Genomic DNA, 19,749 nt, shown 5'->3' with positions numbered 1-19,749 from the left:
GCAGGAACCCAGAAAGAACAGCACCCCAACCCCATGCTTCTGGGGTCTCTGGAAACAGACTCCTCGGTTTCGACGACGCCCCAAAAATAGGGCAGGACCCCATTCCCCCTCTATGTGAGCTTCCCAGGATCCCTGGAGGGCCAGTGGTCACTGCCATCCGGACCCAGGATGCCCCTGCAGGCCAGCCTTCCCTCCAAGGTCCTGCTCCCCTCGTCTCTGCATTCAAAGAGAGGGGCCAAGACTCTCACCAAGACCACAGCAGGGGAAGGAAAGGCTCTGGAAGCTCCCAGCCCAGGACCACCACGAGGACATGTTGAGATGCACATCCTCAGGGAACTCTCCCCCTCTCTCTCCCCCTGCAGCACAGGAGGCTGCCTAGCTCAGTCCCTCCTCCCCATCCCCTGTGCAGCAGAGGCAGGAGCAGAGGGAGCCCCAAGACTCCTGGCAGATGAGAAGACTGTGCCCACTGACTCCATTCTGTGCAGAGCCCGGCCGGCTGGGTAGCTAGCCCCTTTGTGTGCACAGAGCCACCAGCCTCTGGGGCTCCCCATAAGGGAGGGCCCCATAAAGGCCCTAACCCCTGGCCCCACAGCTGGGGAGGAGGGGGTGGGAGCCTGCTGCCTCAGCTCACACCCCCCCACACACACACAGCCCAGGGCCCTGGTAATGCGATAATTGGGTGGGATTTTTGCTGAGAGAGAGAGGGGAAGCCCAGAGGAGGATGAGCCAGCCCTCCACCAGCCCACCCCACTTCATTCCAGAACCTTCCCTCCTTCCCGATGCAGGTGGGGGGCTTGTGGGGACTGGGGGAGGGGGGTGGGCAGAGGGTCCGGGCATGCATAGACTTAACTGGATCCCAAGGAAGTGTGGAGGAAAGTTTCCTTGAAAGGGAAGGGCTGTTGCTCCTGATCCAGGAAGAGATCGGGACGGGTCACCCACCCCTGAGGCTGGCTCCCTTGGCAGACGGGGAAACCACGGCAGGCAGGGGTGGCATGCCATGAGTGCGCTCTGCCTCTGGTTCTCAGCACCAAGCCTGAAGGCTCACCACCCCTGTCCAGAGAAGGGGTCACATGCCTACCTCACGGCTTCTCCATGGGGCCCCTCACACTGCAGACCAGGTGGTGATGCCTGGCTAAAGGGGACCCGTGGGGAGAGCAGGTGGTCCACAAGATGAGAGACATTAGAGAAGAACCCGGAGTTGGGATTTCTAGCTGCAGCTCTGCTCCCTCAACTCCAAAACCATGTCATGAATTCCTGCTGTGTTTATCACAAGGCACCACTGAGACTGACTGGTCTCCCACCACCGTCAAGGCAGGCACAGACTCTCTCACCTGTTATCATGTACCATGGGGAAGCTGGGAAGATTTCAGGGTTTGGTCTTCCTTTCCCCAGTCAAACTCCCTTGGTGTCCCACTCGCCCACCCCCACAAGGTGGACCCCAGGGTGGGTACTGGCTAGCTGCTCCTTGAGACTTTGGATAAGTCACCTTCCCTCTCGGGTCTGCCCTTTCCCCATCGACTAAATCATAAGGCTTACCTAAACGGTCAGAAATCCCTTCTGGATGAAGACACTAGCGGCTCTGGGCATACCCGGAGGTCGGAGGTGCCAGAGCGAGGGATACAGGCTGCACCGCCTTGGCTAGGAAGCGCCAGGGACTGGGGCCCGTCTTTCCTGGAAGGGTGTGCGGGAGAAAGTGGAGGCGTCCACACCTGCGCTCCAGACAGCCCACATCCAATGCAGACCTTCAGGTAAGGGGCCGCAGCCTAGCCGCCCACCCAGCCACTGTCCGCACCGCAGGTCGCCTCCACCACCGGCGCGCTCCGCAGAGGAGCGGATCGGACAGCTCGGTTCCCAGCGGAGCAGCGAGGAGCGGCTCGAGGGATTGGCACTAGACAAGCGGACCTCCCAAGCAAAGAGATGGAAGAAAGGGAGAGCAGCCCCGCCGCGGTGCGAGCAAGAGAACGAGCGCAGGACAGAGCAGCCGCGGGAGCGAGAGCGGGACATTGCGTCCCACGGCGAGCGCAGGGCGCGCGGGGTTCCACACCGCCGCGCGGCCCAGGAGTTCGGGGCAGCGCGGCCCTGGACCTCGGAGGGGGCGCCTGAGGACCACGCTGCCCCAAGCCGCGCGACCCCCAGCAGCCGGAGCAGCAGCCCATCTGGCACAGCGCGGCCCTTGGAGCGGGCGCATCCTTGCGCACCCCGTGCGCCCCGCAGCCACGGGAGGGGCCGGCGCCGCCGCCGCGGCCGCTGCCGCCACCGCCGCCGCCTCCCCAGCTCCAGGGCCCCGCCCGCCCCCGGCCCGCCCCGCCCCGGCCCGGCCCGGCCCGGCCCTGGCCCTAGCCCCAGCCCCGGCGGGCGCCCCCCGCGGCGCTGCCCCGCCCCCGCCGGCCCGCGCCGCCCCGGGCCCCGGCCCGCCGCGCGGCCGCCGGCCCACCTGGCGCAGCGCCGCCCTCGGAGCCCGCGCACCGGCGCACACCCGCGCACCCCGCGCACCTCGCGGCTGCAGGAGGGCCCAGCGCCGCCGCCTGCCCACTCCCAGGGCCCGGCCCGTCCCGGCGCCCGTGCTCTCGGGGCGCACTCCCGGACCTCAGCGCTCTCCCGCCCGGCGATGGCCCTGCTCGGATACTTCTTATTCCTCTACGGCCTGGAGCAGGCGCTGGGCAGCTACCCGATCTGGTGGTGAGTCTCCCTCGCGTTCGCCTTGGTCTCGCTCCGAGAGGCCGCCAGCCGCCGTCCCCTCGGGCAGGGCCCCACGGTGGCCCGGAGCCCGCGCCCTGCCCCTTCGGCCCCGGGGGCGCGGGCGGGCTGTTTTCTTTGGAGGCCACTTTCGACCTGTTGGGGCCAGGGCTGGGACGCGGGTGTCGGAGCTTCCGGGGACATTGGCGTCCCGGGCCTAGAGGGTCCCCCGGTTCTGAAGGGGCGCAGCGGCTGGGGAGAGGTGGGAACACGGTACGCACAGATGGCACCAAGGGCCAGGGTGCCTACGGCCAAAGGACGAGGGGAGGGCCAGCGGGTGCAGCTCGGGGGAGAGGGAGACGTTCCTTGAGTACCGTATGTTACGCACACGCACACCTTAAAACAAAGTCGGTGAGACAAGACCAAACAGCTTGGGGCAGCGCAGTTATGTAAGGACAGCGGGACCCGCCGCCCCAAGTCCCTGCTGCCTCTCCGGCTGACTCCGTGTGGGTGGGTGTCCGGGGAGCCCTCTCCGCGGCCCCTCTCTGCAGCGGGAGGCAAAGGGGGGCTGCCGCGGAACAGAGACAAGGCATCCAGTTGGAAGGCTCTTGGGTGAGGCCCACGTTTGAGAAGACTGGGGGCTGCCTCCTCTCCGCAGAGGAGGCCCGGTTCAGTGAGACCCTTGGAAATCTGACGATGGGAACGCAGATAAACCGAACGGAGGGGCCCAGGGAGCCACGACACAAATATCAGGGGGCTGGGGGAGTGGGGGGCAGTCAGGGCTACCCTCCATTGGGGGTCTAATGTGGCCGAGCCCCCACCAGCGAAGGTCACCCGGCTGGGGGACAGGGGGAAGCGGGGGAGTCGGTGTGCGGGGTTGCGCTCTGAGAAGCCCAAGATCGGACCAACATAGTCGGGGGGATGAGGCCAGAAGACCCGGAGTCGAAGAGCAGGCTCCCCACACACATGCTTGCGGGCGCGCGCGCGCGTACACGCACACACAGGAACCTTCTCCGACGGCTTGCCCGGAATCATAATAATTACGCCAAGGGGAAAGGGGGGGAACCGAGCGAGCTAAAGTACATCTAATCCGATAATAATTTTTCTCGTCGACATGGTTCAGGAGCATGGGCGCCCGGGTGGGGACGCAGGTCCAGGCGCAGCCAGCCGGGGCGGGGCGGGAGGGGAGGCCGGGGCTGGTCCAGGGACCTGGAGAGGCGGTTGGGCCGCACCTCGGGGACCCCGGCCGCCCCGACCGGCGCGCGCCGCACCTGCAGCGCCCTGTCGCCTTGGGGCGCGGGCAGGGCCACAGTGCCTGTGGCCGCGAGGACACTGACGCCCGCCCGGCCTGCCGCGGGGAGCCGGGAGGCATGTCGGAGAGAGCGCAGCGGCCGCCGGCTTCCGCGCAGGCTTCTAATTAGAACCCGCCGCCGCCGCGTTCCTGGGCGCAAGAGGAAGCGCCCTTCGCCCCCGCGCTGCTCCCGAAAGGAAGGGCCCTGCCACCAGCCTCCTGGCTACCCCAGACCTCGGGATCTCTGTCCTGTTGGCCCTGAGGCTCCCTGGCTGGCCTTGACCTCCCCCGACACACACACACAGGTATGCACCTGGGCCACTTGTGTCCGTGTGAATGGACCCGCACATGCTCCGAGGTAACCCCTCATTTTCCAGGTCCGTTGGGAAGGGCCCTTCGGCTCTGCAATCCACCCAAATAAGAGTCTAGAGCAGCCCCTTGGCCCCATGGAGAAGAGGTGCCATGGAACCCCCACTCAGTGATTCTGTTTCCTGCGGGAAGGGTGTCTAGCAGACAGGACCTCAGGGCCCCCTGGGGAGGGCGGTTTGCCCTCCTCCGTTACCGCAGACCAGCTGGATAGGGAAAGGAGCCATGTCCCCACGGCTCATACAGGCAGAGTACACAGGAGGGCTCACAGAGAAGCCTACCTGTTTCCTAGCAGGGGAAGGCCTCTCCATCCTCAAGCCCTACCTGGTGGAGCCTAACCACCGCTGCTCCTCCTTCCACTGCCCTCCCTTCCCCCCTTGGGGCCAAGGACCCTCTCTTTATAACTTCTCACCTTCACGCCCAGCCTCCCTAATTGGCTGTTCTGTTTCATCCTCCCTCCCCTAGACAAAGCTGGGGGGGGTGCTTCTCCCCACACCTTGCATATAAAAGTGAAAGTAACGGGGGCCTTCTCACCTGCGGGAGCGCCGCTGGCAACAGTGAGGAAACAGCCCAAATCGGGAGTAATTAGGCTCTTGAAGTTGGTGCGTCTCCCAGTGGGAGGGGGGAGGGGGGAGGGGTTGGCGCTGCTGGCAGCTGCCCGGCGGGAATTCCAAGGGCCACCCGCTCCCCCTCTCCCCTGCTCCCCCGCTCCCCCGTGCCTAGGGAAACGTCCCTCGCCCTGCCAGGGCAGGTCCCAGCCAAGCCTCAGAGAGATATACACACAGTCCCAAGACCCCTGTGTAGACAGTGAAACTTAGGGGCCCCTCCTGCCGCAGATGAGGGGGTCCCCAGAGAAGGGACCAGAGAGGCCACAGATAGGCGTGCGGTGGGTCCCTCCCCTGTCCCCCAGGAAGGCAGGCCACAGAGGAAGGACCCTGGGAACACAGGATGGCAGCAGGGTCAAGGGGACACACTGAGCACTGGGAACAGAACCCGGTAGGCTCCAGGGCTCCTGTGGGGTGCTCTGAGCCCCTCCTCCTGTGTCTGAGTCTGGACTGAGAGCACCTAGTAACCCCCTGGGCCTTGCCTGGGCCCTGCAGGCCAAGCTGACTTCTGTCCTGCCCACTCCCCCTTGCTCCCCCCACCCGGCAGCTCTGCCCCATTCCCATTTCCTGCCCCTTCTGGCCCTCAGCCCCACACCCTCACTGCTCTGGACTTACAGCTGCCTGTCCCCTTGCCAGTTGCAGCCGGACCCCAGGCTCCCCAGCACAGAATGTAGATGTTGCCTGGGCTGGCCCAAGACCTACCCCTGCAAGGTCACCCCAGGTCAGATCTGCAGCCTGGGCCGTGCTCCCCATGCACTGCTCCCTGTTCTTGCCCTCCCCACCACCTTCTGCACAGGTCCTCACTAGCAGAAGACTCCCAACTAAGAGACAGGGCCTGGCCCCAGGCCTTTTTGCTCCCACCTCCCAGAACCTCCTCTCTGCCTGGCCCTCCCCCCAACCATGCCACCCCTCTGCCCCCCACTGTTTGTGGGGTGCAGGTGCACCTCGAGTTCACGGGGTGGGGGTGTGCCCTTGTGGCCCCAGCCCCAAGGGGGCAAGGGGGAAGGGAGAGCTGCTGCGGTGAGGGCTTACCTGTGTCAGGTGACTCTGACCTGATCTGCTTAGAGAGCAGGGGCCCATGCATGAGACTCCCCACCCCACCCCCGCCCAGCTGCCCTGCCCTCAGTGAGTCTGCACCCCTATGCCCCTCCTCAGGGCAGCCCTGCTCTCTCTGCCTGCCTGTCTGTGTCTGTCTCTGTCTCCATGTCTCTGTCTCCCTGTGTCTCTCTGCAGCCCGGAGGCTGGTGGGGACAGCAGTTAGGTCACGGGACCAGAGGACTCCAGACTGCAGGTGACCCTTCCGGTGCTGACGGAGCTCCGGGTGCTGGCAGCCACGTACCCCCACAGAGCCACCCATGGCCACCCTTGTATCAGGGACATGGTCAGAACACCGGCTTCCCAGAACCACCAGGCAGGCAGGCTTCATCTTCATCCCTCCAGAGCACAGCGCACCTGTCTCCCCCACCACTCCGGGTCCCCCTGGCCTGGCTGCCCAGACTCTCAAGACCGTGTCTCCCAGCCCCCAGGGTCCCTGCTTCTCACTGGACTCGCTCATTCGTAAGATGATTTTCTGCGGCATCTGCACAACCCTGCTAGAGTCCTTTGTGGCAGGCGGGAGGACCAGGCAGCTAACACAATCGGGGAAGAAACAGTCTCCCTTAGCAAAGGGCTGTAAAGCCACACTTCCCACGGTGGGTCCTGCGTGCAGACCAGGCCTGCACGGCGGCAGGCGCCCTGTCCCCGTCCCAGCATGGGAAAGCAGAGCATGAAAACCACACTGGCCATGAAAGTCCCAGTCACACTGGACATGGCCCCCGAGCCAGAGCCGTCCTGGGACCATTGTCCATGAAGAAATAGGAACAGAGGCAGAAGACAGGGGACACTTGGGTGTGACGTGGTGTTCTGTGTTTTGTCATGCAACCTCTTTACGTACTTTGTCATACTGGATTGGGAACTTATAAACCCCAAAACCCATGTTGTGAGATCAAGACACACCTTTACGTCAGCCAGCCGGCCTGAGCAGGGACCTTCCCTCGGACCACCAATCCTCCACGGGCTGGCCACATGGAGGGTTTGCATCTGCCCCTTGTAAGCTCAGTAGAAGGACCGAGAAGACTCGGGAGGCGGATGTGGGCTCTGGGTAGGCTTCCTGAGGGTGACAGGAAACCCACATGATGCTGAGAGGTGGTGAGTACCCCGTCATGGCCGGGGGCAGGAGCAGAGCCCCAAGAAGGCACAGGCTGCAGAGGCCCCAGGCCCTGACCCTCCCTTTGCAGAGCCAGGAGGAGGCTGGTGCCTATGAGGGGTCCGTCCTGCCCCTGGTCCTCCTGTCAGTCCTGCAGCTGCTCAGCAAGACCCCCCCCCCCCAGCAAAGGAATGAGTGAGGAAGGAGTGAGTGAGGAATGAATGATGGCGTCTCTCCTATGAAACACAGAGCCTGACGGGAGGGACAGGAGGACACAGTGGAGCGTGCCTGCTCCCCGGGCTGAGCTCCCCGGTCCGGGGCCAGGTCCCCATGGCACGTGGGGCAGCAGGGCCTTGGTCTCCCTCCCGGCCTCCCCAGCTGACACCCTGGAGGTGTCTCGCGCTTTGGCGCATCCACATTCCTTCCCCAACAAAACGTGCCGCTGCCGCCCAGGGAACCGGGCAAATGCATGGCCGCGGGCACGGGAGCCTCTGCCCACCTGCCAGGACTCGCTTGAAGTATGTGTCAGTAATCCCAGCTCAGCCGGTGGGGCAGCACGGGCGTAAGGGGGCTGCGCGGGGGTGGGGTGGGGGGCCAGCACGTGCCCTCTGGGGCCCAGGGTGCACCAGATCCCAGGAGGGTTCTTTCAGGCCGCCGGGGGCAGGAGCCTGGAGGCCCAGGCCCTCCCTTTGGGCCCCCCATCGGAGGCTGGAGAGAGAAAGAGCCCTGGGAGGGCGGGGGACAGGCAGGTCCGCACCCTTTCTGGAGCCCTCAGCCCCGTCTGGAAGGAAAGAGCCCGCCCATCCTGCTGGGCAGCCCTCCACCCACAGGACCACTGGCCAGCCCCGTGCTCAGGGCTCCGGTCTGGGGACAGGAGCCCCATGTCTCTGTGAGACCTCAGACCTTGTCCCCCAGGGGGACCAGCCCGGGTCCTCCTCTGCCAAGACCCCGGGGGGTGGGTGGACCCTGACCTCCCTGCTCCCCTGGGGCCTGCATGCAGCTCTGTGCCCACTCTGTGTCCCTGAAGGACAAGATGGGGGTCTCGCCCCATGGGTGCAGCTCCTCATGGCCTAGGAGTAAGAGGACACACAGGAAGAGGGGGCAAGCTTCTGTGGGGCCTAGAGCAGGCAGCTAGCAGGGCTGTGGGCGCCAGGCGCCCAGTGGAGCAGGCCTGCGGCCCAGCCCCCTGCCCACCTGCCCCTGCCAGCCAAGGTCCTACCCACAGAACCCCTCTCCCTGTGAGAACAGCCTGAAGTCGCCCCGGGGTGGCCACGGGGAAGGCAGAGTGGTGCCCACAGCCCATGGGAGCCCCACACCTGCTGAGAATTGCTGCCACGGAAACCGAACCAGGTCCACAGACACCTAAGAGCCGGCCGCCCCATTGAGACCTGAGGGAACAGTGCCCAGGTGTCCCCTCCGTCTGCGGCTCTGTGCCCAGGAGCCAGGCCAGAGGGCCACCCCCAGCCCCCTGCCGCACAGTCACAGCAAAGCCCCGGTGGTGACGGCTACCAGCCTGGGTCCTGGGCACCTCCTTCCCCTGCGTGTTTCAGCCGGCACCTCCACTCCACCTTGAGTGAGACAGCCTGGCACTATGCCTGGCCTTCCGCCTGCAGGGTGATCCCGGGGAGGGAGAAAACCATTAGAACCAGCAGGCGGAGGGTGTGGCTCACATGGACACAGCCACAGGCTGGGGCTGGAGTCGGGACCACTCTCCGGGCTGCGGATGTGCATGCTCCGGGTGGAAGGTGATGGCCTGCATCCCCCACACTATCCTGGGGTGATAGCAGTGCCATCCATGCACAGAGGTCGATCCTGCCTGCCTCGCCTCCCGGCTGCACGTGGTCGGCATGTCGGGCCTCCTCCCGGGCCCCAGGCGAGACCACAGCCCCAGCTCCGGGATGTGGGCCCCCTGCTGTGTGGACTCTTGGGTCTCTCTGGGCTGGGACTCTGGGGCTGGGGCTCAGAGGGCGATGGGGGGGTATGTCTGGAGGGCTAGGGTGCTCTGGGCTTGTGGGGTGCCCTGCGAGGCGTCCAGCCCAGCGTGGGCGGAGGGTGCCAGTGCAAGCGCCTTCTGGGACAGCACTCTGCTCTGTGGGGAAGTGCACTGGATTCCTCACCGGCTGAGTCACCACGCCAGGTGCAGGGTTAGGAAGTGGGTGCAGCAAGGGTGGGGCGGGCCTGCTCCCCCAGACCCGCAGGACCCCCGCCCTAGAGACTACAGGCGCCTGCCATGCTCTCCCTGCAGCCATCAAGAAGGGTCAGACCTCACTGTGACCCAGGCAGATGGATGATGGCTACAAGCCCCAGTCCCACGTCCCCTCGAGGGAGTGGCCCAAAGCCAGGGCCTCCCGTCCCTCTCTGGGACCATAGGACACCTGGGAAGCCTGTGAGGCAGAGGGGGTGCCGGAGGGACTGACCCGAAGCTCGGTGTGAGCTCCCAAGGGTTTGTGAGGCTTGGTCCGTGCTGGGACACCCTCCAGTGGCCTCCCTGCCGGTATAGGGCAAGAGGCTCTGCATCCGCCTCCATGAGGCCTGGGAGCGAGCAGCCACCATGCAGCGTCACCCTTCTGGCCACCTCTGGAGGGACTCTGGGGGTGTCAGTGGGGTCATGGGACACAAAGGGCCCTAATGCAGCCGGCCAGGGGCAGGCGCAGGCCGCCACTCACATTGACCCCCAAGACCTGTCAGTAATGGACCTGGGGCTGTTTGGGGCCTGGGAGACTTGTGGAGCTTGGGGTTGCTGGTGCTGGCCACAGGACACACCAGGGACTTGTCACAGACCCACGTTCATGTCCCCAGACTTGCGTACAGCACCCTGACCCCCACAGTGACAGTGTTAGGAGGGGGTCCCGCAACAGGAGTGGTATCCCTAGAAGGAGAACAAGACCCCTGCTCTATGAACAACAAGAACGCCAGCCGTGTGTCCTCACCTGAGCCCAGATGCCTGGTACAGAAGGTCCCAGGGCTCCGTCCACAAGGCCATGTGGGTCGGAGCAAGTCAGGGAGTGGCCAACTGAGCCCACGGCCACACAGGTGACACAGCGGGGCAGGGCGGGGAAGCTGGCAGTGACTGATTGTAGGCAGAGGCAGGAGCCTGGACAGGGAAGCCTCCAGCTGCACAAGGGACAGGCCTCAGACAGGGGAGGGGAGTGGTGGGGGGACACGGCATGGGGACGGGGGGGGGGGGGGGGGGGGGGGGGGGGGGGGGGGGGCGGGGGGGGGGGGGGGGGGGGGGGGCGGGGCCTCGGGGTGGGGTGGGGTCAGGGGAGGAGCGGTGGGGGCAGGCGGGGTTCATCACCGGGGCCCAGGAGGAGCACAGGAGGGGCGCACAGAGGCAGCAGGGTACCGTGGGGTCAGGGGCCGGACCCTGAGCGCAGCAGGGAGGCCCATCCCCGGGGCAGCGGCCAGGAGGGCCAGTAGTGGCCGGAACGGGGTCTGGGCTGCCTGACTAGTGGCCGCGTTGGACGGCTTCCGGCGGCTCACACCCACCGCTGGCTGTGCTCGCACGTCTGGGCAGCTCAGGACCAGCATGCCCCCATGTCTCTGACTTGTGGGCCCAGCACGGGCGGTGTTAGGAAGGCACACGTGTGGTAGCGTGATAGGCTTCGGTGACCCGGATTCCAGTCTGTAAGCATGTCCTGTCATCCCGGACAGTCCCGGGGCTAGGCAGAGTCCGGGCCTGGTGGGGGCCTCCTTCCCAGGGTTCAGCACCATGTGTCCCCTCCTGGAAGGTCCTGAGCAGGCTTGACGCTCTGGGGGCCCCCGGGACAAGGAGAGACGGCCCTTGTTGGCACCCCCCGAGCAGCAGCTGGAGCAATGATGACCAAGGGCACAGTCACCCACAGAAGGCAGAGAGCTCGCGTCTCGGGGCACGGCTGGGACCCTGCGTAGCCATGGTGTGCCCTCCCTCCTTGGCTCTTTGCTGCGTGTCTGTGTCGGTCCCATTGCCTCCAATGGTTCGGCTTGGCCAGGGAAGTCTTGTCCGCTCTCCACCTGTCCCCAGCCTGTGGGGCTCACATCGTAGGGTGGTACCTGCTGTAGGCCAGGGACCGTCCCTGCGGTGATGTCCTTTCCTCCGGCACACGACTCTGGAGCCCAGACAGCACTCAGGACACAGGGGCAATGGCACCCCTCCCCTCCTCCATGCCTCTGGTCCCTGGCAAGACCCGTGGATGGGCCTGTGCATCACCATCCCCCAGAGATGGCCCCCAGCCGCAGCTCCTCTGCTTGGAGCCCCTCCCTGCCATCCTGTCCGGCGCCTGGCCTCTCCCCAAGGGCCCCCACTTGCTCCCATAGGGCTGTGGGAGGAGGGAGCTGCAGACTGTGGTTTTCCCAGTGCTGTCAGGCCGAGGTATCTACCTTCTGTTTAGGAATTTGGGTCCTGGGAGTGTGGGGGAATAGTGCACCGTTTGGATTTTCCCCTGCTTTGTTGACACATGACAGCATGTGAAGGTGCATGTCGTGATGACCTGATACGTGTATGTTATCCGTGATCCCCATGGTAAGGCTGGTGAGCACCAGCTGGACTTTTTGTGTCATTCTTCTTTACTGGCTCCGTTGTGCCTTTGAGGCCAAGCCACAGCCAGTGTCCCGACCAGCCCCCTCGACCTCTTCTGGCCCACAACACTGGCCCCCTAGCCTCGGGCTCTCCTCTCTCCTCAGGCAGGGTCTGCAGCACCCAGGCGCCCTTGGGCACCCGGCTCTGGGACACGGGAACGTCTCCGAAGCCACTCATGGGGCTGGGGGGTCAGGCGTCAGGGCTGGAGTGGGTGTGAGAAGAGCCCAGCCAGGGTTGGTGGGGACAGGAACAGCTGGGGCAGCCTGGCTGCTGGCTCCAGGAGGTGGGGTGGTGGCGAGCTGGGGCCTGCCCAGGAGGAGGGCAGGCCAGGTGGAGGTGCTGGGGGGCGGGGCGTGCAGGAGCTGACTCAGCACGGGAACAGGGGCTGGGAGCCTGGAAGTCCCCGCCTGGTGGATGGCTGGGGCCACGAAGGAAACCAGCCTGCTCTTCCCTGCTGTGACCTGGACCCTGAGGGCCCCCCCAAGCCGGGCTCTGCGCTCCCTGCTGCAGGTGTGGGGCTCTGGGGCTCACCTGCCCCCCTGCCAGCCCCTGCCTAGGACAAGTCTGGAGCCAGGGAGCCAGCCCCTCTGCACTGACGATGTGATCTTTCTTTCCCATCCCTTTGAGTCTCCAAGTCAACAAGCACCGTCAGCCAAGAAAGAAATGATCACATTGCGTGGACTTCCTTCTGGGTCAGCTCTCCATCCCCTCAGCGGTGGAACAGGGCTGAGACAAGAGGAGGGAGGCATGGAGGGAGCTCCCCAGGAGCCAGGCCCCCGGGAAACCGTGACAGGAGACCCCCCGCAACCCTGCGCCATCCCGAAATGTCCTGCCGCCAGACACAGGGCCTGGCCAGGAACATCCGTGGGCCCACCTCTCCTTGCCCGGTCGTCCCACAGCCAACCACCCACCCTTGCATCTCCCAGTCTCATGCCCCTGAGTACGCGGGCTGGCTCGTCAGGAAAGAGAGTTCCGCGTTGCGGGACCCCCATGAGGCCTCTTGGCTCACAGAGTGGAGGAGCCCAAGCAGCCCGGGGAAGGCTCACGGGAGTGACCCAGCTCATACTCCCATGCAAACTGGAACCGTTGGCCCCCAGCCATCCCCCAAATCCCCTGTCCCGGGGCTTCTGGATGCTCGAAGTTGCATTGGCCTGGCCCCATAGTCACCTCCCTGGCCTGGTGTGGCCTCCAGGACCGGCCATGGCAGCCCTTTCTCTGTCGGAGGCAGAAAGGAGTATGGCGAGTGACCATCCAGGCCACCTGGAGGGAGGCAGGCATGGACTCTTATCTGGAAAGGCCATAGAAGCTGCAGAAGGATCCGAACCCCACCACCTCCAGCCCCTGCACAGTGCTGGCCCTCAATAGGCCACCCAGCTAGCGCTTCTCGGGGACCCTCCCCCTGGGTCCCTGCATTCATTAGAGGGGTGTTGCTCCAACTGCTCCTGCCACCTGTTCCAGGTCACAGCTGGTCATGTAGTGTGGGGAGGGGTGCGTGGCCTGGGTCGGTGTGTGCCCCCGGAGCACTGGGCCAGGAGTCCTCAGCATTGGTCTGTGCTGGGCGGATGTCCGAGGTGGGGCTAGCAGGGTTCAGTTCCAGGGAGACCTCATGGGGGAGGCAGATGCCTGGTGTTGGCCTGGTGCAGGCAGAGCCTTCCACATGTGGCCCATGCATCAGACCATGGTTCCTGGGGCCATGACAGGGGCAGTTTGGGGGGTGCAGGCCTTTCACCTGGCGGGGCGCTCTGGACATTCTGAAGGACAGTGGGGCTGGGGGATTGCCCTGTGTGTACAGGCTCTCTGCAGGAGCTCCAGCCAGAGTCACAGCAGGTCCCACAGAGTTGATGAAGCCAGTCGCCCCCCGACGCTGTCCCACTGCCTCCCCAGACCCCTCTGCCCCTCCCTATGCTCCAGCCCAGGGGGGCCCATCTGCTCAACCCGGATGCCTCACTTCAGCCCACTGGCCCCTAAGGTTAGAGAACCCTGATGCGGGCCTGCACTCCTGCCACCTCCCCACCCACGCGTAGCCCACGGCCCGGCTTCCCTCTCATCCTGCCACCCTCCTACTCTGCTGGTCCTCGGAGAAGCGCGGGGATCCCCGAGGGGGCAGCCCCTGTGGTCTCCACTCAGAGTTGTCCCTGTAGGCCAGGGGAGGGGAGCAAGGCCCAGACCACAGGACCTTTTGTAGAGAAGTGAGGCCCCACTGGTGGGTGAGGTGGGGACCTGGTCTTTCTGGAAACTGCGGCGGTCACAGGACGGTGGAGCAGGTGTGGAGGAAACGTGGGGAGTATCGGTCTGGCCTGGCACCCAGCACTCATCAGGGTCTGCAAGTAGGAAAGGAATCAGCCAGGGAACAACCCCGTAAAGGAGGAACCAGCCCCACCAACCCAGGCCACGCCGGGGACACACACTCACCTAGGAGTGGGGAGGCCTCTGGTGTCCTACACGAGGTCAGGTCTGGCTGGGGTGGCTCGTCAAGGCACAGGAGTGCGACAGATGGGACTCATGGGGACCGCTCAGAGGGCTGGGGGGTTAGATACTGGGGCCTGTGTGGGAGAGACCCATGATGTCAGGAGCATGGTCTAAGGGCGTGGATGATCAGGGACGTGGGCCCACTGCCTCCAGGAAGGCGGCCTGACTCACACACCTGGCTGCAAGGCGCAGTGTATTCCTGGGGAAAGACGGGCTTTAATTCTTAAGAGATGTTCTTGAGCAGGAGGAGGGGAAGGTGAGGAGACGGTGGACGTGGTGGCATGCCCAGGAATGTGGGGAACCACACGCTGTTGGGGGGTTTGGCCAGGAGAGCATGCACAGAGGGGGGAACCGCCCATGCCCCAGCTGGCTTCTGCAGCAAGGCAGAGCTGCCGCAGAGGGAAGGCCAGGAGGGTGACCTGCCCAGGGGCAGGGGGCTGCAGGGGGATGGGGAGTTGAAGCCTGTGTCGGTGGAGAGACCGCTGATGGGGATGAAGGTGCAGGGAGGTGGGGCAGCGGCCTGGGGCCTGCAGGGTGTGCAGGGAAAGCCACAGAGCCAGATTCTAGAAGGACAGCAATGAGGAAGCTCCAGGTGCTGCAGGGCTGGGCTGGGAGCCTCCAGGCAGGCTGGCCTGGAAGATTTTGGGGAAGGAGGGCGGAAGAATGATAGCATCTCCTTCCTCTGGACGTCCAGAGGGTAGGCTGGTTTCTCTGACGGTGAATTCCCATGTCCAGCAGCTCTTACCACAGCTGGATGAAACTGGGTTAGACTCTGGGTAGGACTTACCTAAGGTCACCGTGGAAACACAGAGGCAGGGCTGCTGAAGAACCCAGAAACCTCTGTCCCTTCTTCTCGCTGGGGGTTTAACCTCCTAGGGCCACCAGAAGAGCCTCTGGGGGTCCAGCAGAGGCTAACACAGCTGGCATGGACTTGGTTTCTCCCCACAAACAAAGGAGACACAGGCCTTCCGCCTGGAGGCCACCAGGCCAAGTACCGACCACACGGAGACCTTCTTCAGGGGCTGAGGGGCTGCTCTGCATCTCCACCCAGGGCCTGGGATGCAGCACACCCAGCAGCCGCGGCTGAGAAGACAAATGGGCTCCCCAGGCTGGAAGAGGAGAGTGCCAGAGAGACAGGCTACAGGTGGCACTGGACAGGGCATCCACAGGGGCAGGACTCGGGGTCACGTGGGGAGCGGGGGAGGTTGTCCACGGCAGCTGTATATGAGATAACCTGAGGGGCAGGTGGGGGTGGTGGGGGTGTCCATGGGTGGTGGGATCCACCATTACCCAGGGGAGAGGGCGGGGGGCATCCACAGGTAGCGATATCCAGGGTCCCCTGGGGGAGCGGGCGGGGGCGTCCACAGGGGGCAGGATCTGGGGTGACCTGGGAGACGGGTGGGGGGTCCACAGCAGTGGGACCCACCATCACCAGGGGAGCCGGCTGGAGTTACAGCTTGTCACCCGTCTTCTTGTGGAAGCTCTTTCTTGTAGGTCCACAAAAGGACCTGGCACCTCTTCCTTGAAATCAAGGTGGAATTACATACAGTTAAATGAACATGGTTTGGTCACTCCAGACACATAAACACGTGCGTGACTACCAGCCCCATGCATCACAGAGCACTCCCATCACCCTGCCCCGCGCGGCCCGGAGAACCTTCCACAGGGACCGGAAAGTCCTATTTCTAACCAGCCACCTCAGTAGCCATGGCCTTGTTGGCTGATGGACTGAAAAACCAAATTTCCCTCTCTCGTTTGCTGTTCCACGTAATTTAAATGTCACAGGAGCGTGCAGTGAGTGGGAACCGTGACGGGAGATGTTCCCTCCCGTGCCTTCCCCTCAGGCAGTCTCCAGCCTGAGCTCAGGAGGACCCTGCGCCCTGGCTTCTGCCCCATCTCTGGCTCCTGCACCTGCAATGCAGTCAGTGGGGGTTGGCGGGGGGAGACGGGGGACACAGCTGTCCACCCTTGCTCCTGTGGGTGCGGACATGGCTGGTGGCTGCCTGATCCCCGTGCTGTGGTCGCCCCCCGATGGGTTGGCTGCTGCCCGGGCCGTCAGGCCACGGTCACTCCCTCCGCCAAGCGGCCACCCAGCTGACCAGTCTCCTCCTCCCCAGGTCGCTGGCCGTCGGGCCGCAGTACTCATCCCTGGGCACTCAGCCCATCCTGTGCGCCAGCATCCCTGGCCTGGTCCCCAAGCAGCTGCGCTTCTGCCGGAACTACGTGGAGATCATGCCCAGTGTGGCGGAGGGCGTGAAGATCAGCATCCAGGAGTGCCAGCACCAGTTCCGCGGCCGCCGCTGGAACTGTACAACTGTGGACAACAGCCTGGCCATCTTTGGCCCTGTGCTGGACAGAGGTATGTGGGCACGCTCGCCAGCCTTCGGGGGCAGGTGGCAAGCCGGACATGGGTGCTGCAGGTGCAAGCAGTGCCCTTCAGGGTCAGGGGCCGCTCCGCCTGGGTCTGCGGCGCTGTGTCCCCAATGCTCTGCCTGGGAACAGCATCACGGGGAGCTCCGCTGGCTGTGCAGACCTCATTCTCTGGCCATCTCCTATGCTCACCCGTCCTGGGGGTCTCCTGGAGCTGGGAATGCCGTAGTTTCATGGAAAGAGTCCTCCTGTGTCCCCTTCCCCAGGAGAAATTGTGCCATTCCAGGGGGACAGGCTTCCCACAGGAACCAGACCTTCAGGGCATCTTGCAGAGAAAATACAATTAAAAAAAAAAAAACACGGGGTAGGGGAGGGTAGATGCACACCTCAGGAATTGCTCAGGGTGCTGGGGGCAGGGCTTTACTTTAGGAAGAGCTAGAAGGTGAGGGTTGGGCGTGGGTGAACTTGGGGTGAAGAGCAGATTTTCACCAGAGTGAAACACAACATCTGCAAATCAGAGGGCATCAGGGCCATGTGCCCGGCTGGTCCCCACTCTCTCCCACTCAGTGGGAACACCTGAAGGTGGCCTCTGCAATATGGTGGCTGCAAGGGAGAAAGGCTCCTTACTCTCAGCAGGATGGTTTCAGGTTGGTCCACATGCTGCAGGTATCAGCTCCTCCTGCCTTCCCATGCGGGGAATAGTATTTCTCTGTGTAGACCCGCTGCATTTTATGATGTATTCATTCGTCGCTGACAGACATTTGGCTTATGTCCACCTTGTGGCTGCTGTGAACAGAGCTGCTGTGGACATTTTTGTACAAGTATCTGTTTGAATACCTGTTCTCAAACCTTTGGCATATATTCCTAGGAGTGCAATTGTTCTGTGTAAGATCTGGGGAAAACACCACAGTTTTTCACAGGGGCTGCATCGTCTTACATCCCCACAAGCAATGCTTGAGGGTTCCAGTTTCTCCACATCCTCACCACCGTGTAATTTCTGCCTGTTTCCTTATCCATCCAGTGGGTATGAAGGGATCTCGTGGTTTTTATTCGTGTGTCCCTGGTGACTGATAATGGTGAGCATCTTTTCGTGGGCTTGTTGGTCATCCGTATGTCTTCTCTGGAGAAACACCTATTCATATTCTTTGCCCAATTTTTTCTAAAGGATGTATTTATGCATTTGAGAGAGAGCGCACATGGAAGGGAAAGGCAGAGGGAGATAGAATCTTAAACAGACTCTACACTGAACACAGAGCCCAATTTGGGCTCAATCCCAGGACCCTGAAATCATGACCTGAGCCAAAACCTGGGCAATGGATGCCCAGATAACTGTGCTACCCAGGCACCCCTGCCCAGTTCTTAATTGGGGTGCTTGTCTTTTTGTTGTTGAATTGTTAGAGCTCTTTATATGTTCTAGATGCTGCATTTTCTATCAGATCCATGATCTTCAAGTAATTTCTCCCATTGTATAGGTGGTCTTTTCATTGTCATGACAGTGTCCTAGAATGCACAAAAGTTTTAAATTTTGTTAGAGTCCAATTTATCTACTGAAACATCATATTAAAGTAAGCACTGCCTAATCTAAGGTTACAAAGACTTGAACCTATGTTTTCTTCTAAGAGTTTTATACTTTAATCTTTTACATTTAATCTTTGATTTATAGGGAATAAATTTTTGTGTATGGTGTGAGGTCAGGGTCCAACTTTATTCCTTTGCATGTGGAAATCCAGTTATTTCAACACCATCTGTTGTTGAACAGATTATTTTTTTCCCCATTGAATGGTCTTTGCGCCCTTGTCCAAAATCAACTGGCCATGGATGTGTGGATTTGTTTCTTGACTCAGTGCCAGTCATTGGTCTATATGACCATCGTCTTGCTAATTCCACACTATTTTGATGGCTCTATACTATGTTTTGAACTCAGGAAGTGCCAATCAAATCCTCCATTCTGGGTTTCCTTTACAAGATTGTTTTGGCAATTTGTGACCCTTGTAATTCCGTATGAATTTTAGAATCAATTTCTCCATGTCTGTGAAAAGGGCTTTTGCAGGGAGGAAGGCTTTTGGGATTGTCATGGGCATTACATTCATTTAATCTATGAACATGGGATGACTTTCTGTTTATTGAAGTCCTCCTTGGTTTCTTCCAGCAATGTTTTTGTAGTTTTCAGCATATAAGTCTTGTACTTCCCTCACTAATGCATTTCTAAGTTTTTTTTTCCTTTTTGATGCTATTGTAAATGGAATTGTTCTCTTATTTTCTTTTTTGGACTATTCATTGCTACTATATAAAATACAAATAATTTTTGTTTTGATCCTGTATCCTTCAACTTTGCTTAATTTTGGGGTAGCTCCAAGAGGTTTTTTGTAGGTTCCTTCGGGTTTTCTATATAGAGGATCATGTCACCTATGAATGGTGACAGTTTTACTTCTTCCTGTCCAATTTGTATACCCCTGATATCTTCTTCTTGCCTGATTGTTCTACTGCTTCCAGCACTATGTTAAGTAGCAGTGGTGAAAGAGGTCCCCCTTGTCTTGTTCCTGATCCTAGGGAGAAACATTTCAGTCTTTCACCATCAACTAAGTGGGTTGCTGTGGGTTTTCCAAAACTGCCTTTTATCAGGTTGAGGAAATTCATTTCTATAACTCATCTGTTGAATTTTTGTATCCTGAAAGGATGTTGGATTATATCAAATGCTTTTTCTGCTCCAATTAAGGTGCCCATGCAGTTTTATTCCTTCATTCTCTTAACTTGATGTGTTATTATTGGTTGATTTTCTTACACTGAAGCACCCTTGCATTCTTGGGATAAATCTCGATTGGTCATGGTCAATAATCCCTTTAACATGCTGGAGGATTTGGTTTGCAAGCATTTTGTTGAGGATTTCTGCATCGATATTTACAAGGGACATTGGTTTGTAGTTCTCTTTCCCTGTTGAGTCTTTGTCTCACTTTGGTATCAGGGCAACACTGGCCTCAGAGAATGAGTTAGGAAATATTTCTTGCTCTTCTGCTTTTTGTAAGAGCTTGAGAAGGATTGGTGTTGATTCTTCTTTAATTGTTTGGTAGGATCCACCAGTGAAGCTTTGGTTTCTTTGGAGGTTTTAAATTACCGGTATGATCTCATTACTTGTTATAGGTCTGTTCAGATGTTCTATTTCTTCTTAAGTCAGTTCTGATATGTGTGTGTGTGTGTGTGTGTGTGTGTGTGTGTGTGTGTGTGTGTGTGT

General features: G+C 61.2%; 1 protein-coding gene across 1 annotated transcript in view; it reads left to right on the top strand.

Annotated features, from left to right (window-relative positions):
* The first annotated feature begins 2,608 nt into the window (after nucleotides 1-2,608).
* The window catches only part of LOC111139433 (Wnt family member 3A), a 43,873-nt gene continuing 26,732 nt past the window's right edge, over nucleotides 2,609-19,749 (top strand). The window contains exons 1-2 of the mRNA XM_022491683.1: nucleotides 2,609-2,679; nucleotides 16,268-16,509. Coding sequence (XP_022347391.1) covers nucleotides 2,609-2,679; nucleotides 16,268-16,509 — 313 coding nt within the window. The remainder of the gene's footprint in view (nucleotides 2,680-16,267; nucleotides 16,510-19,749) is intronic.

This window comes from Enhydra lutris, unplaced genomic scaffold (genome assembly GCF_002288905.1).
Source record: "Enhydra lutris kenyoni isolate GAN:26980312 unplaced genomic scaffold, ASM228890v2 scaffoldscaffold106, whole genome shotgun sequence".
In the NCBI taxonomy this organism is placed as follows: domain Eukaryota; kingdom Metazoa; phylum Chordata; class Mammalia; order Carnivora; family Mustelidae; genus Enhydra; species Enhydra lutris.
Note: the sequence above shows the minus strand (reverse complement) of the source record. Positions and strands in the feature narration are given on the sequence as shown.